This window comes from Trichosurus vulpecula, chromosome 8, assembly GCF_011100635.1.
Source record: "Trichosurus vulpecula isolate mTriVul1 chromosome 8, mTriVul1.pri, whole genome shotgun sequence".
NCBI lineage: Eukaryota > Metazoa > Chordata > Mammalia > Diprotodontia > Phalangeridae > Trichosurus > Trichosurus vulpecula.
Genome location: NC_050580.1, coordinates 54764508 through 54790861, shown reverse-complemented (window position 1 = coordinate 54790861; position 26354 = coordinate 54764508). Strand labels below are relative to the sequence as shown.

General features: G+C 39.0%; 1 protein-coding gene across 2 annotated transcripts in view; it reads left to right on the top strand.

The window, feature by feature from the left end:
* The window catches only part of MICU1 (mitochondrial calcium uptake 1), a 271707-nt gene that overhangs the window by 145762 nt on the left and 99591 nt on the right, over positions 1-26354 (top strand). For both annotated transcript variants that reach the window (XM_036734251.1, XM_036734250.1), the window contains 2 exons: positions 3026-3108; positions 11720-11917. In XM_036734251.1, coding sequence (XP_036590146.1) covers positions 3026-3108; positions 11720-11917 — 281 coding nt within the window. The remainder of the gene's footprint in view (positions 1-3025; positions 3109-11719; positions 11918-26354) is intronic.

Genomic DNA, 26354 nt, shown 5'->3' with positions numbered 1-26354 from the left:
CTTAAAACCTAGGCCAAATTTCTCTTTTTCTGTAAAGCCTTCCTTCCCTGACCACCCCAACACAAAATAATTTCTCTTTTCTGAATTGTTATGGCAGACATTGCCTATATAGTTTGTTTAGCAATTCAGTCCCACATTTATTAAGCGCCCACCATGCATAAGGCCCCAGAGAGAAAAAGATGAAGAATGACACAGTCCTTATCTTTAAGAAGTTCACAGGCTCCTGTGCACAAAATGCAGCAGGCCATGGGCCCTCTCTGTAGCCTGTAGAACCTTGCACGTTAATCCAACCCTTTCGGAGAGCAATTTGGAACTATGCCCAAAGGGCTATAAAATTGTGCATATCCTTTGACCCAGCAATACCACTTCTAGATCCATACCCTAAAGAGATCATAAAGATGGGGAAAGGGCCCACAGGTACAAAAAATATTTATGGGAGCTCTTTTTCTGGTGGCCGACAGTTGGAAATTGAGGGGTTTCCCATCAGTTGGGGAATGGCTGAAGGTGTAGTGTATGAACATAATGGAATACTATTATGCTCTAAGAAATGATGAGCGGGAGGACTTCAGAAAAACCTGCAGAGACTTCTGTGAACTGATGCTGAGTGAAGTGAGCAGAACCAGGAGAACATTGTACATAGTAACAACCACATTGTGCGATGACTAACTTTCATAGACTTGGCTCTTCTCAGCAATGCAAGGATCTAAGACAACTCCAAAAGACTCACAATGGAAAATGCTGTTCACATCCAGAGAAAGAATTGTGGAGTCTGAATGCAGATCAAAACAGACTATTTGCTCTCTTTTTTGTTGTTGTTTTGTTTCTTCTTTCTCATGGTTCCTCCCATTGGTTCTAATTCTTCTTTACAAGATGATTAATGTGAAAATATGTTTAATATGAATGTATAAGTAGAGCCTATACCGGATTGCACACTATCTTGGGGAGGGGGGAGGGGAGGGAGGAGGAGAAAATTTAAAACTCAAAAGCTTATGGAAGTGAATGTTGAAAACTAAAAATAAATTAATTTTTTTAAAAAAAAAGAATCTTGCACATCAGTAAGTAAGTATTGTAAACAGTTGTTGATTTGATCCACCTGATGTTTTCAGATGGCAAAATATTCTAACAAGAATGTGCTTCCTTTCTGGTAAATCATCCCATATACAAACAGTGAACTCATTTACAATACTCACCATTTTAAATGATTGATAGACCAGAAAACACCTATAAATCTTATTTCTTTCAAGATGTAATTCAAACACAAACTCTTTTCTTATCCCCCAAAGTGTTAGTGTCCTTCCTCTTTAGCTATCTTCCATATAACTGCCTTGTATTTATTTTGTATAAACGTACACACGTCTCCCGTAATAGACCATGTAGAGCTTTACACTCCTTAGGTGGAAGGACTGGCTTCTTTTTGTCTTTATATCACCGGGGCCTAGAACATATTAGGCATGTAATAAATATCTTTTGGTTGATTGATTATTTTCCCATTGCAGCCCTAAGGAATTGCTGTCTAATGATCCAGGGGAGGGAAGAAGAGAGGTAGGGCAAACCAACAGCTAGCAAGTTACCTGGAAATGGAATCTGAACCAATGAAATACTGTCCTTATGGAATCCTTAAGATTCTCAAGATAAGGAGAAGCAGAGAGTTTGAATATGTTCAATAGTGGCAGGATCTCCCCCACTTCTCCCCCCCCCACTACAGGTCATATGATTTGTTTACAAATAAAAATATGTAGAATTCTTTAAAAATTTTCAGAAAACTGAAATTTTAACTAGAATAGTATTTCTCTTAAGAGTCTTGTAGTTTAATTTTATGAAACTTAACCTGCATCATGGTTCAAAAGATATCATAAATGTTTCGAAAGAACAAAGGAAATGGTGATTATTGGAAACATCAGGCAGCAAAGAATTCTAGTATTCAGGAAATCTCTCACATGAAAAACAGAGCAAATTCTCATTTTGGTCATGTAGAAGAGACTGGGTATAGGAAAGGTGACTATCTTTTTTCTTGTCTTTGGAAGTTAGATATGATGAGGGCAAATACTAAAAGCACTGGGGAAGCTTTGCAATATTTAAATGTTCCCTATGTGGAGATAAATTGCATTGGATTATCAGTTATCACGTTTCATTTTAATTTCTAAACTTTAGCTTAATTTTCACTCTGAAACTCCCTTAGCCAGCATAGCGAAGATGGAGATCCTTCAGAGAGAGATTTATTCATGCAGCCATGTTAATGTTAGTTAAGTTAGTCTAAGGTGATAACTTAGTAACATGCCAAAAAGGAAGCCAATAGGAGCTCAGATTGTATGGAAGAAGCCTAAAATGAACAATGTACAAACATGACTGTCTTGTGTGCTCTTGTATAAAACTGAGGCTTGGATTTTCAGCATTTTTCTTTCTGGTGATATGCCCCCCACCAGCTGTTACTGTATCTCTTGTCCAGCTCAATACTGTCTTTAGGAATCCAAGAAATAGCATAAGTATCATGAAACTAAAAGGATATTAATGAATAATAATTCACACTTACATATGTGATTGAAAATTTACAAAAGGTTCCTCCAAACAGCCCTTTCAGGTAGTGCAGGAATCATCATACTCACTCTCATTTTATGGATGAGAAAACTGAGGCCCAGAGAACTAGCATGGTTTGACCATAGTCAGTAGAGCAAGTAAGTATCCAAGCCCAGATTGAGCTCCCACATCTCCTGACATCAAGTTCATCCCTTCTTTTGCTGTACCACGTCGCCTAAAATTGGATGGGAGGCTGAAGGTATTAGGAAAGAAAGCAATGAGGAACCAGGCTTTCCAAATGACATCTTTGCTTAGCCAAAGTACAAATTCAGCTCAGGCTGTCAGTGAACTATTACTGAAAGGCAGCTCTGTGGATAGAAGATGAGAATAGTGCTTGGGAATCTTGATAAATGTCCATTCAGTCCTTAGGTCTGTTCCTTTTGCTTAATTTTTTGAAGTAAGTCAGTTGATTTGTTAGCATTGCTTTCTAATTGTATTTCTTTGCCCACAGCTCCTCAAAGAAATTTTGAAATTGCCTTCAAGATGTTTGATTTAAATGGAGATGGAGAAGTAGACATGGAGGAGTTTGAACAGGCAAGTCTTTCTGATGAACCTGGTTACTTAAATGATTATCATGTTACCCCGAGCACCTTCATCAATCAGTCAGTTCATAAGTATTTATTAAGTACCTGCTTGTGGCAGGCACTTGTGCTAGGCAGTGGGGACATGGTTGCAAAAAACACCACACTCTCTGCTCTCCGAGGGCTTTCCTTCCAGAGGCGTACATCTATAATCAGGTGCAGAACATATATATAACATCTGTAAATAGGTACAGAATAAATACAAGGTAGTTAAGGAGGGAGGGCGCTTGGCACTTGGGAGAATTGGGAAGGGTTTATGTAGAAAGTGGTTCTTGAAGTGCATCTTCAAAGAAGAGATGACTTCAGTGAAGCTGGGGTGAGCAGGGGGTGCATTCCAGGCATGGCGGCTGGCCAGTGCAGAGGGATGGGGGTGGAAGATGAACAGCGACATGGTCAGCTAGGCTGGACCGCAGAGTGAAGGAAGGAGAATGACGTCTAAGAAAGCTGGAAATGTAGGTTGGGGCCAGGTGGTTAAGCTTTAAAAGCTAAACAGAGGGGTTTATATTTTATTCTGGAGCTAATTGGAGTATGTTCAGTAGGGAGTCACATGGCTACATCCTTACTTAAGGAAGATCACTTTGACACGGTATGGAAAGAGGATGGACTGAGTGGAGAGAAACATGAGGCAGAGAGACCCCTTAGGAGGATGCTTTAACAGTTGAGGTCAGAGATAGAGAGGGCCTGGACTAAGGATGTGTCTGTGGGAGCAAAGAATTGGGGTGGGATGTAAGAAGCAATGTGGAAAGAGAAGCAGTGAGATTTGGCAAGTGATTGGGGTGATGGAGAGGCAAGGGAGGGATAACACAAAGGTTATCAACCCAGGAGACTGGAAGAATGGTAATGCCTTCATTAAAATAGGGAAATTTGGAAGAAGGGTCGTTTTGGGGGAAAAGATAAGGAGCTCTGTCTTAGACAAACTGAGTTTGAGATGTCTCCAGGACTTCCAGTTTGAATTGTTAAACAGGCAGTTGGTGATGGATTGAATCTTGTTCTGGCTCCCCTTGGATGTGTTTTGACCATGTACCACATATGGAAACAGTCCTAGTTCTTAAGGTGCCAACTATATGCAATCACATAATTTCTCCTGTTTTTCCTGATTTTTTTCACTCTGCTATGGGAGGCATTGAGGTGAGCATATTGCTGCTGACAAGTGTGAGGCTAGGCCCATATTTCTAGCATTTACTCTCCATTCTCACCCCTCCCTCTCTTACACCCAGGCTCATGCAAAAAAGTTCACATTCACCGTCATCTTCATTTCTTAATACTTCTTCCTTCTCTTCTCTCATGTGAACCCCTCTGCCTCAAGCTGGGAAATTAAGTTATTTTCCTAAAGGATTTCTGTGGGGGAAGGAAAACCTGACACTTTTCCTTTAACAATTGTGGGTTCTCGCCTATGTCAGATTTATATATGATACTTCATCAGAAATCCAATAGAGATGATTATATTTTCACAGTTTGGTCATGGAGACCTAGGAGCACTGCCACTGTAACCTCCAGCAGTCAGGAGCAATTTCACATGGCCCTGACAGCCAGGGCAGCTTTCCAGAGGCTCTTGTCTCTGCCAGAAGAGATTTGAAAGCAGGGAAAATGTAGGGGTAGCACTATGCAGAATGAAGCATTTTTCTATTCTTCCCAAAATATTTTGGGGTAAAAGCGACAGGTTATGAAGGTACATAAAAGCATGTCTTTAAAGTAGAAAAGATACATAGCACAGAGACAAGGATTTCTGAGATCTATAGTTCTGTAACCCTTAACAATTCTCTACCTTCACTTTGCCTTTAGTTCAATTCAACAAACATTTAGGCAATCAGTAAACATTTATTAAGTGACTACTGTGTACCAGACTTTGTGCTAAGTGGTGGGAATATAAAAAAATGGCAAAAGGCAGTCCCTGCCTTCAGGGAGCTCACAGTCTAGTGGGGAAGACAACAAAGTGAAAGGTGGGGGCGGGGGGCGGTATAGGGTGGGAAGGTATCTGGTGCAGGGCATGATGAAGTCTAGAGGAATGCAGTTGGGGGGAAATTGAAAGATGGCTGCCTTGTCCACCTTCCTTAAAAGGAGGACCTGGGAGATGCTCTCTATCATCTACCCTTTACCCTTTCCAGTCAGAATGAGGAGCCCTAGGTGAATGGGGTACTGAAGAGGGGTGAATTTCAGGGTTGAGGTGATCTTGCAGGATTATGGGATTCGATGAGTGCAGAAGAGTGAGGGGAAGCATAAAGGAGGGCTGGGAAATGATGATAGCTCACTTGAGTGCCCTCCTTAAATGGAGAATCTAGGAGGAGTGCCTACTGCGTGCTAGGCACTCTGCTGTGTATACAAAAAAATTTAATGACTAGTCCCTGTCCTCAAAGTGCTTCCATTCTACTAAAGAAGGTTTTTTTGCAGACATGTCCCAGAAGCATCAAATTATAGAAAGTGGAACTCATTTCTTTTGTCACTACTCCTCATTCTTTGCTTTGTTTTACATTTTCACAATTGCTTTGAGAAACATGCTAAAGAGAGGAATTGACAGTATTGCCCTAGAAACAGAAAACTTCCATCTCCCCAGCAATGTAGCTAGAGACGTTCCCCTTTAGGGATCATTTATCATCTTGCTTCCTTGGAACAAAGAGTTATTCTGAATGCCTGTATGATTCCTTCAGCCCATCAACTTAGACCCATTCATTCAATTAGAAATCTCTTGAGGAAAGAAAGAAAGATAAATCTGTTAAAAAAAAATCAGCCTGACTTCTCCTGTGCAGATGTACTCCTCATTGCTTTCTTAACTGGACTGGGTTGGTTTTTCTTGTTCAGCTAATTCATGTGAAAAAAATAACTCTATCAAAGACCAGAGCCATAAGGGGAAAACACTTAATTGCCAAATAATAAGAATCCTCCAGAGTCATAACACTGATTAAAGAGGAGGTCAATGTGCTTTCACTGAGAGAGAAAGTAATTAGCACTTTGAATGTCAGAGCAGTAGGAGACAAAAGAGCTGAATTCAGAGTCAACAGAAGGCTCAAAGGAGTTATTAAATATTTGTCTCTGACAATCCTAATTGGAAGCAATATAACAATACAGATTTTAGACTGTTTTACCTCTTATAAGCATGATATTTTATTCTTCTAAATTATTTCCAAAGTTGCAAGCAACACCTTCCACAAAATACTTACAGAAATGTAAGCTGTGCTTTTGAAACTCTGTGCATTATTATTGATCATTCATCAAAGTAACTGACTATTGTACTAAATACATACCACTCAATGAAGAAAAATATCGGTTCATGGAGGACAACACATTGTTCATTCATTCATTTTTTGTTAAACATTTATTAAGCATTGCTGACATGCTTGGTTTTGAAAGAGATCCACAGATAAGTATGATATTGTTCCTGCCTTCCAAAAGTTTGTTCTCTAGTGGGGGCAATAAGGTGTGTACATAGATGGAGATACACTTTAGTACTTCCAAAAATCTGTTGTTTCATTGGTATTGATATTTCCTAAGTACTATGGCCAAAAGACCTTATGAGCAGGCCTGTCATGGCTGAACTTCTCAGAATTTACTCTGGTCGTTGGTCAGCAGTCTATTGGGGGAGCCTGTATGCAAAGCCTTTCCAGTGTAGTAACACCTTGCAGAGCCTATATCCTGCTGACTTAGCTTTTGAGTCTTTTCCATGCCAGGTAGGTGCCAAGGAATCCAAAGAAGGTCATCTGTAGTGGGAGAATCTGGAAAGGCCTTATGATGGAGGGGGAAGAGAAGGAGACAGGGCAGAGCCACTTTCTAGCATTTTAGTGTGGACAATCATGAAGGCCCCTCATCTTGCTTCATCCTTCAAGCACAAGGAGGGTGTAAACCGGCAGAGATGGGTAAGGGCAGCCAGGAGGACAGGGAAGTGTGACATGCGTTGGGTAATGGCAGTTTGTCCAACTGCACGAGGGGGAAATAGTGTGAGAGAAAGCTAAGTTGGAGTCAGGTAGTGGAGGTGGACCTTGTGTCCTAGGCTAAGGAGATGAGACTGGACTTGTTAAGCAATGGGTAGCCATTGAGGGTGGGAGAGCAGATTACATCGGGGAGGTGATTGAGCCCATTATGGGAAGAATCAGTTAGAGGGGGAGAGAGGCTGGTAAAGGGGCCTAGCAGGAGTCTAGTGTGATGGTTGAGGCAAGAGGAGCCATGGCTGGACCCAGTGTGGTGCAGTGGGTTTAGTGAGGGGACAGAGAACAGGAAGCTCAGCTGCATTGAATTCTCCTGGTAGGATTGGGTGGTGCTGTAAGAATTTATGGTAGGCCTAGAAATAGGAGAGAGAGAGAAGGCAGCCCAAGAGGAACCTCAGAAGTCTCTTAGAGTGGAATCACTCAGTGGCTTGTGAGCCATAGTGGCCTCACCCAAGTCTTACTGGATTTTGGGGTTTTAGAACTCAGATACTATCTCTTCAGCCTTTTGCTAACCTGTTGAAGCCCGAGTGAAGTCCCTTTGCTATACTTCAGAGAAATACCTTTTTAAGACTGTGTTGAGCAAGATGTAGCTCTAAATAAGACTATCTTTTACCCCAAGGAATTCTGGAATAACTCGTGTAAAAGCTCATAGAAAGAAAAACAGTGACTAAACATATGAAGTGCTTTGTGTTTGAAGGCCTCTTATATTGGGCTATTATTTCCCTTTGTTACTTTGTACCCATAGAATATATATTCACATAGGCTAATTAGATTTAAAAGTGCAATCGGATTTCAAGCATTAACCTCCTTTCATAAGGTATTATGGTTGGGGGATGGGAAGGGGAAATGGCAGAATTGTTGGCAAGGAATTATAGTGTTAAAAAATATATGAACAAAGAGTTTTAGTTTAGATATTTAAGAATTTCAATCATTTTGACTTTTTGGTTTGATTTCCCATTTAAATAACATGTTTTCTTCTCTGGTGTTATATTATTTTTCCTAAGCATATGAAGAAACCTAAAAGGAATCATCAGTATGAGTGAGGAAAAACATACATTTGTCATTAGGCACCTGCAAAGTTAATGTGGTATAAAGCAGAGTAACAGCTAGTATTAATTTTTTATCCTGTTTTTCCTAAATCTCTTTGATCACATGGAGAGAACCAAAAGGTATTAATTATCTACTTTATGATTTACTGACTGGAGTAAATGCGATTTTTGTCAGTGACAGTGAGCCATTTTCCCAACTCAGTTTTTAAGCTGATCACAAAACAATAAATTTGATAAAAGTTAGTTCATAGGAAGATGTGAAAATAAAGGAAACCTCATGTCAGGTTTTAATTGATAAGACATTCAGGGTCTTATCAAACTGAAAATTACCGGTTGTATAAAGGAGGGGAAAAAAAAAACCTGAATTTTGCTCCAAGGATGCTGTCTTCTGTCCTTGGGGATGCTTGACCATTAAGAGATGCAAGCATTTTAAACTGAGTAAACAAGAGAAAGAACCAAGTGATCCAGTTCTAAGCGTTATCTTTTTTTTATGAAAACAATTAAAATGATGAAACCGTAACACTTTAAAGTATCACCTAAATACTCCTCAAGGTTGAGAATTATTACCTTATTAGTAATTGTATTAACATATTTATACAGTGCTTTATGGTGGCTCAGTGAATAGAATTCTGGGACTGGAGTCAGGAAGATTTGAGTTCGAATTCAGCCTCAGACACTTGCCATCTGTGTTACCCTGGGCAAGTCGCGTAACCCCTATTTGCCTCAGTTCCTGTCAGTAAAATAGGGGCACACTGCAGAATAAAATGGCAAACCACTCCAGTGTCTTTACCAAGAAAATCCCATGGATAAAGTCCGTGGGGGTCACATAAAGTTGGACATGAATGAACAACATCGTGCTTTATTTATAGATTATAAAACATTTTATACCCATTCTCATTTGGCCCTCACAGTAATCCTTTTGAGAAAGGTAGTACAGATATTATTGTCCCCATTTCATAGGTGAGGAAATTGAGGTGCAGAGGGGTTGACTATTTTGCGCCAGTAAGTTTTAGATTCAGAATTTTAACTCAGGTCCTCTGATCCACGTCCAGTGTTCTTTCTGCCGTATCATAATTGTTGAAAAATAAAGATGTTGCAAAAAAGTTTCCTAATTCTGTGTCCAGACTCTAAGGGAATGAAGTCACACATAAGCTTTGAGGTTCCTTATAACCATAAATAATTCTCTTCTATAGGGTAAAGGTCATATTCTTTAAAGGTTACAAAGCCCAAATAATTACCAAGTAATAGTTTTTATGGATAGGTTTTAATCCTAGACTGTCTTCCCCCTGCTACCAATACCTTCTATGGCAATCTCCTTTGTCATCATTTATAAGCTTAGGGAATGGCAACTAATTTTAGCAGCCTAAACTAAGAATTATGAGACAAATAAATCTTTCATTTAAAAAAATAATAGGGGTAGCTAGGTGGCACAGTGAATAGAGCACTGGCCCTGGAGTCAGGAGGACCTGAGTTCAAATTTGGTATCAGACACTTGACACTTACTAGCTGTTGTGGCTTTGGGCAAGTCACTTAACCCAATTGCCTTGTCTTCCCCCCTCCGAAATTAAAAAAATAATAATAATATTTTCTTCATCCAAATATAATTTTTTAAATTATTTAAGCCACTGGCCTGCGTAATTGAGAGGTGATTATATTTGTGAAAAAAAATCATAGATTTTAATTAAAGTCTTTTGTATGCCTGCAGTACAGTTTGGCATTATTTGGCATAGTGTGGTAGAAGGAGCACCAGCTTTGGAGGTGGAGATCTGGATTCGGGTCTTAATTCTGCCGTTTACTATCCCTGTGACCTTGGGGAAATCATTTGTCTTTTTGAGCCTCAGTTCTTTCTTTTGAAAAAAGGAGGACCATAGGATTTAGAGCTGGAAGAGATCTTAAAGATTTGATTCTCTAATCCAACCTACTCGTTTTACAAATATTTAGGCTAGCTAACTCACAGGGGCTTGGGGGGATCTAATAATATATATCTAAAGCACTTTGTAAACCATAAAGTGCTGCGTGAGTGAGTAACTGTGATCCCTTTTGCCTTTTTTTTTTAAAAAAAAACTTGATGAATTGTTAATTTAGTGTAATTCAGTTCAGCAAGCATTTATTTAGCATTTTTTTTATGCTAGCTGCCAAAGATAGAAAAACAAATAGTGCTTGTCTTCAAGGAGCTAACATTCTACTGAGGGAACACAGCATGAGATGACGTGAAAGGAAGGGAAGACTAGCAGCTAACTGGGAGATGAGCTGAGTCTTCAGTGAGCCCAAGGATCCCGAGAAGCAGAGGGGAGGAGGGCGTGCACTCCAGGCAGAGGGCTAACCTATGTGAAGGCGTGCAGTTGGAAGACAGAATGCTGGGTTAGAAGAACAGCTGGTAGACCAATTTGGATGGAATGTAACATGCATCAAAGGAAGTAATGTAAAATAAATATGAAAGACTGAGTTGCAACCAGATCATGGAGGGATGTAAATGCTGAGAATTTAAATCAAATGAAATAATATTTATAAAGCACTTAGCACAGTGCCTGGCACATTGTAGGTGCTTAAAAAAATGCTCGTTCTTTTCCCTTCACCCTAAGCTATGAAGTTGGTTTTTTATCTCAGAGGACAGAAGGAACCACTAGAAAACTTAGGGGAGACATTTGTCTCCTGTCTTCCATTCCTGTCCGTCTAAACCCAAGTGATGTATTGAGACCTCTGTAGTATTAATTATGGTCTTCCCACCCCTAGAAACCTTTTTATTAGCCAGGTCAGTTAAGAGGCTCTCATCATTATGAGTAGAAGATTATTCTGGGTCTGTTATTCTGGTTACAGTTTAAAAAAAACCCAACTCCTCCACAAATACATGATTTCTACCTCTGTTTTCAAGTTAAAACGTATCTTCCCCTTCTTTAATGTCATTACAAATCTTAAATATTGAAGTGGTGTTTTTCTGATTGGCACTCTGAAAACTGTTACCAGGACAGTGGCCGCAGTTCATCTTGATCATTTTGACATTTTGCAATGCTAATTATTCGGAATGGCTATTTTCCTATCTGATAGTCTGATGGAAGAGTTGCAGTTTGAAGGAAGCATTTTCCATCTAAGAAGCAAATAGTACCATGTTTAAAGCAATCCCAGGCTTTCCCCTAAGAATAAAAATTGAAAACCACCTTAATTACTTGCTTAGGTTAAAGATTAATTATTCCAAGTAGCTGTGTCCTCTCTTCAAGTGCTTGACTTAAATCTCCCCTTCATGATTGAATTGGTTCCCTTTTCTCCTAGGAGAATTCTAAAGCACTAGCTTCATTTATCATTCCTAACAAATGTCCTAGTCTCCTGGATATTTAAGCATTTGGCTATAGCTTTTCCTTTCCTCTATCAAAACTGGACAAGCCATGAATCTGAGAGTGAAAGGTTTATTGACATTTCCGAAATTCTTGAGATAAGACATTGCTTTGAGGATAATGGTTTCTCCCCTTGTTTCACATTGCTTGCCAAGGAACATTAGAAACCTTAAAAAGAAAACTCCTTTCTGAAGAGAACCTCTCTAGGATCATCCCAATTATTGTCATTCCCATAATGATTTATTGTTTCCCTTTCTGAACTCATTTAGGTTCAGAGCATCATTCGCTCCCAAACCAGCATGGGCATGCGTCACAGAGATCGCTCTACCACCGGTAACACCCTCAAACCTGGCTTGTGTTCAGCCCTAACAACCTACTTTTTTGGAGCTGATCTCAAAGGGAAGCTGACCATCAAGAACTTCCTGGAGTTTCAGCGTAAACTTCAGCATGATGTCCTGAGGTTAGAGGTTAGTATCTGCTGGCTTTGGGGAAATTGTGACAGTATCTTTTAGATCTGTACTAGGGTCTGCTGGACTGCAAAGCTTTTGGGCAAGAGGGCATATATACTCAAATACTCCATCTCTAAGAGCTGACTGTTTGAAATTCATTAGTAATAGATCACCTAGCAATAGGTAGAAAATACCATGTTCTAGAAAATGCTTTGAAATGTGATTTCGAGAGTAAAAAGACAGGGAAAGGCCAAGGAATGAAAATTGTAGCTATTTTTACAAAATTAGCAGATTGATAGGCAAAACAAATTTAAAAATCTGAAGGAGGTATTTGAAATGTCCTTTGTGTACATTTCTTGTATGAAAACAGCAGAGGGCAAGGGAGACGGATTGGGGGGAGGTGTGCAGAGAATACATGAGTCCTTTTGTACGTCAAGTCTACTTAAGGCATAAAACAGAAGGGGACAGAAAAACCTACTGAGGAGCAGGCATCTTGGAGAGCTTTTTTGTGGCTACTTTGGATCCCAAGAAATTGCTCAGAGAAAGGGAAGATGCCTGGACATTTCCCTTTCTGCTTGGATTTTGTGATGGCATGTTTAGCCACTGATCATCATTGGAGCCCACCATGGAATAGGGGCATCTGTGTACATACTTCCTCTAGGATTGTTTGCTTCATTTCCTTAAGCATTGGGGAACCATAACACCTCACCATGTGTTACTTTGGTACCAGAAAAAATTGAAAAGACCAGTCACTGATGGAGAAGAGTTGAAGTGTGGGTAATTGGCACAACGTGACCCACCCCTCCCACCCCTCCCGTGCCCAGCACACTGTCTGGCACATAAGAGGTACTTAATAAATGCTTGTTGGTTGATTGATCAACAATGCAGTTACACTTTACTTTGGGATATATTTTTATGCCTGATCATGAAATGTGGATGTGCTTTTATGCCCATGGGGTTCAGTTGAAAATAATGAAGAAACATTATTAAGACATGACTGTAAGTGGAGCTGAAAGGCCGTCATCTTCATCCTAACCTCTCCCATTCAACGTTCATTTATTCAGCAAAAATTTTATCATTTCCTGTGTGTAAAGGGGCCCTCTGCCCTGAGTGATGCACTGGAGAGAGGCAGTTCATGTCTAGTGCAAGGAGCCAGGCCTCTCCACCACAAGGAAAGTCCTTCTCTCAAGGGTTTCCCTGCTGTGTGTGACACCATAGATGGTGAGGGGGGCAAGGAGAGGCTTCCAACAGAACTAAGGCAGGAATGGTTTCCAGTAAAATTAGGGTTGATGAGAAATCACAGCAGCAGATTGTCTCATTGTGTTTCCAGCCTTTGCTACAGCTGTTGATGTTCTGTAGAGGACAAGCAGTGAAGCAAAATACCGTCATCACCGTAACTGAATTTGAAATAAAAATTTGCTGTGTCGAGAAATCGCATAAAGGATGAAGGTCATCCAAGGGACCTTCAAAGACTAAAACTTTAGACATTACCCATTTGGGAATCCTAGTCTTTATTTGTAAACTAACTAAAGGCTAAGGTTATTTATCCGTCAGAAATAATTGAATCTCCTATTAGTACCATTTATTTGCTCTAGTACTCAGAAAACTTAGCTGTGAAGTTGAGTGTTTTTTTTTATCTTTGTATACCCCACAGTGAATTAAGCACTCAACAAGTATTTGTTTAATTGAATTACATTGACTTTTATTGTATGCATAGCTAGTTTGATATTGAGTACAATTACACTGTGCTAAGTGCACTGTATAAGAAGGAATGTAGGCAGCGCCTACGTTTTTGGAGAAGCATGTATATTTCAGGGGTGTTTTAGGAAGAGCCAGAAAAGGGGGGGCTAGATTTCACCAAGTTATTTTCACAGAAAGATTGGCAAGTATGGAGATACAGGACAGATTCGTTATTTGCAAGGTTGAACAACATATGACAGTGTGTGGGATGATGCCAGTGAGGATTCAGAGATGATACCAGGTTGCAAGCCTGGGTGATTGAGAACCTAGTGGTGCCTTAGACAATAGGAAAGTTGGGGAAAGGGGAGGGTTTGAAGAGAAAAAAAATAAGTTTTCTTTTGGACATGTTGAATTTGAGATGCTTATGAGACATCTTGTTTGACGTGTCACAAAGGCAGTTGGTAATGAAGGCCTGCTGCTCAAGAGAGAGATAGTAGCTGGATGTGTAGATCTGGGAATCATTAGTGTGTAAATTGTAACTGAACCCATGAGAGCCTATGAGTTCACCAAGTGAGATGACTTAGAGGAAAAAGAGAAGAGGACCCAGGCCAGAGCCTTGGGGGACACACATGTTAGTGGGTTTGACATGGATGAAGAACTGTCCAAGGGGACTGAGAAGAAAGTACAAAGTCCCAGAGAGCAGAGATGGAGGGTCATGGGGGCCTATATCAAGTAAGCTGGGACAGGAGACCCCTGTGGTCAAATTTATGCAGGGGAGTCATGTGTAAAAAGACTGGAAAGAAAAGAATGGGCCAAGTTACAAAGACCTTTAAATGCCAAGCAAAGGTGTTTATGCTTGCTCCTAGAAGTAAGAGGGAATCTTTGGAGTCTATCGAATAAGCCAATAGTAGGAGGGAAGGGGGAAGGAGGAGAGGAGGGTCACGCAGGAAGATCTGCACTTTAGAATGATCACTTTGATTGGAGTGGTGAAAGACTTGAGGCAAAAAGACCAGAGGTCCTGAACTAGGGTGGCTGGTCTCAGTGCCAAGAAGAGGATGTATAAGAGAAATGTTGCGAACCAGCCCAGCTCTGAAAGTCTGTTATTCTATGCATCTTGCAATAGTAACAAGATGGGAGCTAAGTGGTTAAGGTTTGAGAACACTTGGCTTTCATACTACGATGGGAAGAATGCCAGTCCAGAACTGGACAGAATGCCAGCAAAGTAGAAAAATCGGATTTCTAATACAAAAAAGTAATTTTTCAAAATTAAATTAAAAGATTCTGAAGATAAATGGAACTTGTCCTGTATAACATTTAGAGCCTTCAGTAAAGTGGTAGATATACAGTAGGCATTAGATAAATGAATGTTGGATGAATAAATCAAAGATTTGAGGACCCACATTGACAAAATCATGGAACACTTGAAATTGAAGACATTTAAATTAGAGTTCCCTGGTTGTTAAAACATCTGGAAAGAAACAGTAATTTCTTTAAAAGATAATCTTTCTTTTCAAAGTTTTAGCAATTTCTTCCCACATTGGGTGTGAAATATGATGTTATCACCATAGCCAGAAGGAAAATAGAAGTGTATAACTACCTTAATAACTCTCTTGTGAGTTAGAGACTTCCATAATTCTTTCCTGTTCCATACTAGTTTTGTTTCATTGCTTAATTATACACTTTTATTCCATTTTGAAATCTCATATTTCTTTCTTTCCCTGCCCTCTAAATATAATAACTTTGAGGTTGAATATAGGCAGTGTGGCTTAGTGGAAAAACCATTGAATTCAGACTTAGGCTGAGGTTCAAATACAAGCTCCCTTAACTTCATAGCTCTGTGACCCCTTTGGCAGTGTTGGGTGAAACCTATGGACTCCTCCAAAGAATGTTTTAAAATATATGAAATGAAATATATAGGATTACAAAGAAAACCAGTTATATTGAAATACAGTTATAAAAGTATATTTAAGTTTACGGACTCCACCCCAATTTTAACAGTGCCCGCCTTCATATCTCTCTCTCTTCCAGACATTGGGATTTTATAATTTTTCTCAAAATCAGGTTACTCAACCCTTTTTCTGACTTTGTGAAGGAAGCTTGTTTTAGACTAATACTCTGCATTTCAGTGACAGAAAATCTCAAATGTCTTTTCCTTGTCTATTCTTCACAGTGGATTGAGCACTGGAGCCGAGTCCAAATCTAGCCTCAAACACCTAATAGCTCTGTGACCATAGGCAAGTCTTAACTTCTGACTACCTTAGTTTCGTCCTTTGTAAAATGGTGATAGTAATAACACCTACCTCCCAGGGTTGTTATGTGGATCAAATGAGATAATATTTGCAAAGCACTTAGCACAGTGCCTGGCACATAGTAGGAGTCTAATAAATGCTTCTTCTATTTTCCCTTCCCAAACCTCTCCTGACCCTAAGTCTAGCAATCTACCCACTGCACCATGGGAATGTGAAATAGATTGCCCTCTTATCGGTAGTGTACCTCCTTTGCTCAGAGATCTTGGGGTGACTGTCTCAGGGATGCCTAGGCTATTTGAGAAGTTCAGCTAAATCACTTCAAAGATCACATCCACATCCAAGCTTTATGTTCTTTGTATTTCATTTTCCCTCGTAGCTGTTTTCTAACCTAGGAAAAGGGCAAGCAATAGTCCCATCAGACAGTAAAGAAGACTTTACACACATAACAGAAGGAACTTGGCAAAGATTCGTCAGTGCTAGAGCCTGAGCTAGTGCTTCTAGCCTGTTAGCTTCCACTAAAAAATGATTTGTAAAGCAGCAGTCGGGTTTTGGAGATAGCTGGCATTCTGAGTGTTCGAATTACAACACATTTAGGACTATAGAATTTAAAGCTGGAAAGGACCTTAGACCTTAGATCTGGTCCAGTCTTATTTACAGATTAGGAGACTGAGGTCCAGAGAAGCTAAGTGACTTGCCCGAGGCACCACACAAAGTAAGAAGTAGCATAGCCAAGATTCAAGCTCATAACCTTTTACATAATAAACCTAGTTTTCACGTAAGTTTCATGAAGTTATGATTCCCTGTTGACAATAGTAGGTGCCCCGTAAGTGATCTTTTACTGGAATTGAATAGTATCTAGGTTCTTGTCAGACTTGCTTGATTGAATTCCACCCTTTTAAAAAATTAATTAATTTATTTTTAGTTTTAATCATTCATTTTTATGAGATTTTGAGTTCAAAATTTTCCCCCTCCCCCCCTTCACCCTCCTCAAGACAGCATGCATTCTGATATAGGCTATACATGTACAATCATATTAAACCTATTTCCACATTAGTCATGTTGTGAAAAAAGAATCAAAAGAAAAGGGAAAAAACACAAGAAAGAAAAAACAAACAACAGCAAAAAAAATGGTATACTACAATCTGCATTCAGACCCCATAGTTCTTTCTCTGGATGTGGATAACATTTTCCATCATGAGTCTTTTGGAATTGTCTTAGATCATTGCATTGCTGAGAGGAGCTAAGTCTATCAAAGTTGTTCATCACACAATGTTGTTGTTACTGTGTACAGTGTCCTCCTGGTTCTGGTCACTTTACTCAGCATCAGTTCACATAAGTCTTTCCAGGTTTTTCTGAAATCCACCTGTTCATCATTTCTTATAGCACAATAGTATTTCATTACCTTCATATACCACAACTTGTTCAGCCATTCCCCAGTCGATGGCCATCCCCTCAATTTCCAATTCTTGGCCACCACAAAAAGAGCTGCTATAAGTATTTTTGTAAACATGGGTCCTTTTCCCTTTTTTATAATCTCTTATAATCTCTAGTAGTGCTATTTCTGGATCAAAGGGTAAGCCCAGTTTGATTGCCCTTTGGGCATAGTTCCCAATTGCTCTCCAGAATAATTGGATCAGTTCACAACTCTACCAACAGTGTATTAGTGTTCCAATTTTCCCACATCTTCTCCAACATTTATCATTTGCCTGTTTTGTTGTGTTAGCCATTCTGATAGGTGTAAGATAGTACCTCAGAGTTCTTTTTTTTTTCCCTTGGTTTTTTTTTTGGAGGGGGGAAGGCAGGGCAGTTGGGGTTAAGTGACTTGCCCAAGGTCACACAGCTCGTACATGTGTCAAGTTTCTGAGGCCAGATTTGAACTCAGGTCCTCCTGACTCCAGAGCCAGTGCTTTACTCACTGTGCCACCTAGCTGCCCTCCAGAGTTTTGAATTTGCATTTCTCTAATCAATAGTGATTTAGAGCATTTTTATATGACTATAGATAGCTTTAATTTCTTCATCTGAAAATTGCCTGTTCATATTCTTTGACCATTTATCAATTGGGGAATGACTTGTATTCTTATAAATCTGATTCAGTTCTCTATATGTTTTAGCAATGAGGCTTTTATCAGAGACACTGACTTGTGAAAATTGTTTCCCAGCTTTCTGCTTCCCTTCTAATCTTAATTGCATTGGCTTTGTGTAAAAACTTTTTAATTTAATGTAATCAAAATTATCCATTTTGTATTTCATAATGTTCTCTATCTCTTGTTTGGTCATAAATTCTTCCCTTCTCCATAGAACTGACAGGTAAACTATTCCCTTCTCTCCTGATTTGCTTATAGTCTCACCCTTAATTCTACTCTTCTTAAAAGAACTAGAAAAATGTGGATTTGATGCATCAACTTCAAGTTAGACAGTTTTTAAAATAAAATTTGAAGTTTATTAAAAATTCAATTCAAGGCTAGGAAAAATCATTGAGTGAAGTTACTCAGAGGCTTATGCCAAGCTTAATTCTGCTTAGTGTGTTTATTGATTTCTTGGAGGCTGGAGTAAGAAAGGTATCAGGCAAAGCTGAAAGGTCCAAAAAGGTAAAATTGTGATTTTATTTCTAAAGTGGGGGCAGAGCAAGAGGACATCAGAAACTGTGGAAATGGACATTTCAAAAAATAAAACCTGTTTATGCCAGAAGGAAGAGATACTTTTCAGGATGTACACTCTGGGAACTGTGTAGTCATCCTAAAAAAGGATCTGAGGTTTCAGAGCCTAAGCTAATAGGGTTGGAATCAGGAGTATAATAACCATTTTTATAGGGATATGGGAATCAGGCAACAGTAGCCATTCCTTAAGGAATAAGTAGTCAAGAGATGCAAGCATACAGTTCTCAAAAGAAAAATTGCAAAATATTTATAACCAAAAGATTGCTTCAAATTAGAATTAATAGAAAAAAATTAAAACTGAGGTTTCATCTCATTCCCAACAAGTTGACAAAAATGTAAATATAGTCATAATTGGACGGGCTAAAAAGATAAGCACACTAATAGACTATTGGTGCAATTGTCAATTGGTCCAGCCATTCAGGAAAGAACTTTGGAATTCTGCTTTAAAAATGACTAGAATGGGGAGCCAAGATGGCAGCTGGAAAGCAGGGACTAGTGTGAGCTCCCCGCCGAGTCCCTCCAAAAACCTATAAGAAAACTGGCTATGAACCAATTCTAGAACTGCAGGACCCACAAAACAGCAGAGGGAAGCAGGGCTCCAGCCCAGGACAGCCTGCATGGTCGCTGGGTGAAGTCTATCCCACATGGAGCTGGGAGCTGGGAGTGGAGCGGAGCAGAGCCCAGCGTGAACAGCGCAGACCAATCAGACCAGGAGCCGGGCGGAGTGTGCCCTAGCGCCCTGAATCAGTGAGCTGCGGGAGTTACCAGACTTCTCAACCCACAAACGCCAAAGACAGCAGAGAAGGTTAGTGGGAAAAGCTGTGGAGTGGAAGGAGTTCGTGGTTGGGCCACCGCCCCCAGGGCGGTGGAGGTGGGGCAGCTACAGCTGCAGTTGCTTCCAGCCCCAGGCCCACCTGGTGGGAGGAATTAAGTGGCGGATCAGAGCAGGAGTGCACAGCCTGCTGAAGATCTAAGTCCAATCCGGGTTGGGGGTTCTTGGGGAAAGAGGAGTGCTGGTGTGGCAGAGCTGGCACATCCCCCCCAAACGTGGAACATAGAACTCGTTAGTCTACAAGCAGTCATACCCCGCTGAAAAACTCAAGGGTCAAGTTAGTTGGTTGGGAATATGGCCAGGCAGCGAAAACACACCCAGATTCAGTCTCAGACTTTGGATTCTTTCTTTGGTGACAAAGAAGTCCAAAACATACAGACAGAAGAAGTTAACAAAGTCAAAGAGCCTACAACAAAAGCCTCCAAGAAAAACATGAACTGGTACCAGGCCATGGAAGAGCTCAAAAAGGATTTGGAAAAGCAAGTTAGAGAAGTAGAGGAAAAATTGGGAAGAGAAATGAGAAGGATGCGAGAAAATCATGAAAAACAAGTCAAAGACTTGCTAAAGGAGACCCAAAAAAATACTGAAAAATACACTGAAGAAAACAACACCTTAAAAAATAAACTAACTCAAATGGCAAAAGAGCTTCAAAAAGCCAATGAGGAGAAGAATGCCTTGAAAGGCAGAATTAGCCAAATGGAAAAGGAGGTCCAATGGACCACTGAAGAAAATACTACCTCAAAAATGAGATTGGAGCAAGTGGAAGCTAGTGACTTTATGAGAAATCAAGATATTATAAAACAGAACCAAAGGAATGAAAAAATGGAAGACAATGTGAAATATCTCATTGGAAAAACCACTGACCTGGAAAATAGATCCAAGAGAGATAATTTAAAAATTATTGGACTACCTGAAAGCCATGATCAAAAAAAGAGCATAGATACCAAATTTCAAGAAATTATCAAGGAGAACTGCCCTGATATTCTAGAGCCACAGGACAAAATAGAAATAGAAAGAATCCATCGATCACCTCCTCAAATAGATCCCCAAAAGAAATCTCCTAGGAATATTGTCGCCAAATTCCAGAGCTCCCAGATCAAGGAGAAAATACTGCAAGCAGCCAGAAAGAAACAATTTGAGTATTGTGGAAACACAATCAGAATAACCCAAGATCTGGCAGCTTCTACATTAAGAGATCAAAGCGCTTGGAATACGATATTCCGGAGGTCAATGGAGCTAGGATTAAAACCAAGAATCACCTACCCAGCAGAACTGAGTATCATGCTCCAAGGCAAAATATGGACTTTCAATAAAATAGAGGACTTTCAAGCTTTCTCAGTGAAAAGACCACAGCTGAATAGAAAATCTGACTTTCAAACACAAGAATCAAAAGAAGCATGAAAAGGTAATCAAGAAAAAGAAATTGCAAGGGACTTACTAAAGTTGAACTGTTTTGTTTACATTCCTACATGGAAAGATGACATATATGATTCATGAGACCTCAGTATTAGGGTAGCTGAAGGGAATATGCATATATATATATGTTTATGTATATGTATATATAAGTGAATGTGTATTTATGTGTGTGTATATGTATACATATATATATATATATATATATATATATAGAGAGAGAGAGAGAGAGAGAGAGAGAGAGAGAGAGGTGGGGGGGGCACAGGGCAAGGTGAAGATGAAGGGAAGATATCTAAAAGAAATAAAATCAAATTAAGGGATGAGAGAGGAATATATTGAGAGAGGGAGATAGGGAGAGATAGAATGGGGTGGATTATCTCGCATAAAGGTGGCAAGAGGAAGCAGTTCTGTGGGAGGAGGGGAGAGGACAGGTGAGGGGGGAAGGAGTGAATCTTGCTCTCATCAGATTTGGCCTGAGGAGGGAATACCATACATACTCAATTGGGTATCTTACCCCACAGGGAAGAAGAGGGAAGATGATTAAAAAAAAGGGGGGGGATGATGGAGGGGAGGGCAGATGGGGGGGAGGTAATCAAAAACAAACACTTTGGAAAGGGGACAGGGTCAAGGGAGAAAACTCAATAAAGGGGAATGGGTTGGGAAGGAGCAAAATATAGTTAATCTTTCACAACATGAGTATTGTGGAAGGGTTATACATAATGATACACATGTGGCCTATGTTGAATTGCTTGACTTCTTAGGGAGGGTGGAAGGGAAGGGAAGAGGGGAGAGAATTTGGAACTCAAAGTTTTAAAAACAGATGTTCAAAAACAAAAAAAAAAAAGTTTTTGCATGCAACTAGAAAATAAGATACACAGGCAATGGGGCATAGAAATTTATCTTGCCCCACAAGAAAGGAAGGGAAAAGGGGATGGGAGGGGAGTGAGGTGACAGAAGGGAGGGCTGACTGGGGAACAGGGCAACCAGAATATACGCCATCTAGGAGTGGGGGGGGATGGTAGAAATGGGGAGAAAATTTGTAATTCAAACTCTTGTGAAAATCAATGCTGAAAACTAAATATGTTAAATAAATAAATTTTTAAAAAATGACTAGAATGTTCATATCCTTTGATCCAGAGATTTAGCTAGGTGTATACCCCCAAGAGGGTTACCATATGCACCATAATATTTATAGCTGGACTTTCTGTGGGATCAAAGAACTTTTAACAAAATAGGTACCCATCAGTTCGGGAATGATTAAATAAATCATGGTACATGAATATAATGGAATCTTACTGCGCTGTAAGAAATGATAAGTATTAACAATTCAGAGAAGTCAGACGTTTATAAAGCATCTACCATATTCTAGGCACTGAGCGTAGGAAGACTTACGAACTGATGCAGAGTGTAGAAAACAGAAATAGGAAAACAGTACACGTAATGACTACAGCGGGGTAGATGGAAAAAATACACACAAAAAGGAAACTTAGAATGACCAAGTTTGGCCCTGGTGAAAAGTTGACAAAATTCATGTCCATGCCTTCTCTGCAGAGTCCCCGACTGGGTGTTGATTCACAGCGCAATGTTCCTATATTAATTGACTTTGCTGAACTGCTTTTTTTTTTAACTTTGTTAGAAGGGATTGAGGGAGAGATGGCTTCAGAAATAAAAGTGATATAAAAGCAAGTCATCTAAATAAAACATTTTAAAGAAAATCAACAGCCTTTAAATTTTTTAAAAACATTGCCTGCCTCATAGCATGGTTTTGGGGTTTTTTATTTTTGTTTTTTGAGATAAATCGGATGATTCAAAAAAACAGCAGAAATGACAGTCTTGTTTTTCTGATTTTCATGGGGAAAAAAGTTAAAACAACCAGACATGTTGAGTTAGCAGAAAAGACAGAAGGGAGACATAACCTTCTGGAAGTCTGTAATTGCATGCTATAAAAAAGAACTGAGCCAATCATCCCTATCAATCAGTAAAAATTGAGTGAAAAATAAGAGGTTTAAACTGCAGTGGGAACAATTTAAGGGAAACTTTTTAAGTTATTAAAGCAACTAGGCTAATGAAGTACCAAGGGAAATTGTAGTGTCTTCTATGCTGGCAATATTCAAGGTGAAATCTTCGCACCCCTCTCTATGGGGTTTCTAAAGAGAATTAAGTTGGTGTTGCTCTGATACAAAAGAACTCTAGGTATTGGGCCTATTCTCCCTTCCTGCCTGAATGCTGATAGAAAGCAGACAGAGATATCCCCCCCCAAAAGCCATTTAATCATGTATGTGTTGGCACATATGATTGGCATCAGAAGACTCCTGGCAAAGCAGATTTCTTTTACTCTGATTTTCCAAGGTCTTCTCTGGGAAAGTGAAACTATGGAAAATGACTCAATCATGTAAACACATGAGAGTTAACTCTTGTTTTAACATAAAGCCAAAGATTCGGAAGAAATTGTCAACAGACGTTTTTTGGAGTTTGGCTGCTATGAGACAGGCTAAGCACTAACAAATGGTATAGGCGTGTGATCAGTTTTCCAGAAAAAGCTTTAATGGGCTGATTTCTAAGCACCAGCACCAAGGTATTTGCAGCTTTACTAAGTAGCTACATGGAAGTCTAAGAAATCTAAAAATACCCACAGACTGGGAAGGCTGATTAATAATACATCTGGTTAAATTAATAAAATTTTTTGGATTGGTCTTTCCTATAAAGTGCTGAAAGTATCTGTAAGCATTCATTTTATTCTCTCAAATCTTTGATGAAAGTCATTGGGTGTCATACTCCCCTTTTCAGAGGACAAGAATGATCTATGTGACTAAAATACTATTAGGAAATGGTGATGGCACCAGAACTAGAACCCTATTGTCCTCAGTCCTAATCTTCTCTAATAGGTCCCCCTACCTTCCAGACAATGTAATAATTCCACTGCAACAACTAACAATTCAGCAAACCAATTTCTCAGTGTCATCTACGTACAGGGTACCACAGTGCCTAGGCACTGAGAATTCAGAGGAAGAACTAATCTAGGTATACTTGCTTTCTTGCTGTTTCTCATGTGGGACCACTCCATCTCCCATTGCTCCATCTTGTTACAGGCTGTCTCCCATGCCTGGAAGGCATTCTTTCCTCATCTTTCCCTACTCTCTTCAAAACTCTGCTGAAGCACTGCTTCTGTGTGAAGCCTTTCCTGATTCCCATTAGAGCTAGTGCCTTCTCTAAACTCCATTGTTGATACCTATCTTGTATTTGTTTCATAGACGTATGTTATTATGGTCCTCATAGAAGCTAGCTTCTTAGTTGTGCTTCCGTCACCCTACATCTGTTCACAAGTCTTCCCAGGTTTCTCTGAGTTCTCCATATTTGTCATTCCTTACAATGCACTAATATTCCATTACATTCATGTGCCACAATTTGGTTAGCCATCCCACCTAAGTTGCATAGTGGATAAAGCACTGGACTTAAAATCAGAAAGACCTGAGTTTTAATCCTGGCTCAGACATTGCATAGCTGTGTAACCCTAGGCAAGTCACTTAATTTTCTTGATTTCAGGGATAATAGTAGGCCCTGTTTCACAGCTCCTTTTTGTTGTGAGAATTGATTTTTGTAAGAATCAGCCAAAGTAATGTATGTAAAGAGCTTTGCAAATCTTCAAAGCATTATATAAATGCTACCTAGTATTATTTCCTTTCATTTCTTTGCTACCACAGAAAATATTGCTATAAATATTTTTGTATTCATATGAGCATTCCCTCTATCATTGATATCTTGGAATATGTACCTAATAGTATTACCACTGGGTCAGAGAGTATGAATAATTTAATGACTCTTAACATAATTCTAAATTGTTTTTCAGAGTAGTTGAACCAATTCGTAGCTCCACCAATAGCGCATTAGTATACCTACATTTTCTTATACTGTCTAACATTTACTATTCATCTTTTGTCACCTTTGTCAGTCTGATAGAAAGTAACACCTTAAGCATTGTTTTAATTTGCATTTCTCTTGTTAGTGATTTCATATGGCTGTTGATAGTTTACGTTCCTTCTTCTGATACTTAGTCATATCCTTCAACCACATATCCACTGAGAAGTAGCTCTTGTTCCATATATATATATATATATCAGTTCTCTGTGTATCTTGTATATCAATAGGTCAACAACTGATCAACAATCAGTCAAGCACTTACTATATACCAGGCCCTGGGCTAAGCAATATCAAACCTTAATCAGAAATACTAGGTGCAAAGATTTTTGTCTTAGTTAATGGTTATTTAATTCTAACTACATTTATTTTGTTGGTGCAAAAACTTTTCAATTTTATTTAATTATACTCTTTGTTTTACCTTCTATGATCACCTCTATCATTAGTTTATTTAAGAATTCTCACCCATTTTTCACATGACTATAGACAGCTTTAATTTCTTCATCTGAAAACTGCCTGTTCATGTCCTTTGCCCATTTATCCATATGAATTTTGTTATTATTTTGTCCAGCTCAGTAAAATAATTTTTTGGTAGTTCGATTGGTATGGCACTGAATAGATAGATTAATTTAGGTAAAATTGTCATTTTTATTATATTAGCTGGGCCTAACCATGAGCAACTGATATTTTTCCATTTATTTAGATCTGATTTTACTCGCGTGAAAAGTGTGTCATAGTTATGTTCATATAGGCCCTGGGTTTGTCTTGGCAAATAGACTCCCAAATATTTTATAGTGTCTATAGTAACATTGAATGGAATTTCTCTTTCTATCTCTTGCTGTTGGGTTTTGTCAGTAATGTATAGGAATGCTGAGGATTTATGTGGGTTTATTTTATATCCTGAAACTTTGCTAAAGTGGTTTATTATTTCAAGTAGTTTTTTACTTGATTCTCTAGGATTCTATAAATAAATCATCATATCATCTGCAAAAAGTGATAATTTAGTTTCTTCTTTTCCTATTCTAATTCCTTCAATTTCTTTTTCTCCTCTTATTGCTACAGCTAAAGTTTCTAGTACCAAATTGAATAATAGGGGTGATAATGGACATCCTTGTTTCACCCCTGATCTTAGTGGGAATGCATCTAGCTTATCCCCATTACAGATAATTCTTGTCGATGGTTTTAGGTAGATACTATTTATAATTTTAAGGAAGGTTCCACTTATTCCTATGCTTTCTAGTGTTTTTAATAGGAATGGGTGTTGTACTTTGTCAAAGGCTTTTTCTGCGTCTATTGAGATGATCATATGGTTTCTGCTAGTTTTGTTGTTGATATGGTCAATTATGCTAATAGTTTTCCTAATATTGAACCAGCCTTGCATTCCTGGAATAAATCCTACCTGGTCATAGTGTATTATTCTCGTGATGATTTGCTGCAATCTTTTTGCTAATATTTTATTTAAAATTTTTGCATCAATATTCATTAGAGAAATTGGTCTATAATTTTCTTTCTCTGTTTTGACTCTACCTGGTTTGGGTATTAGTACCATATTTGTGTCATAAAAAGAATTTGGTAGGACTCCTTCTTCACCTATTTTCCCAAATAGTCTACAAAGTATAGGAATTAGTTGTTCTTTAAATGTTTGATAGAATTCACCTGTAAAACCATCTGGCCCTGGAGATTTTTTCCTAGGGAGTTCATTGATAGCA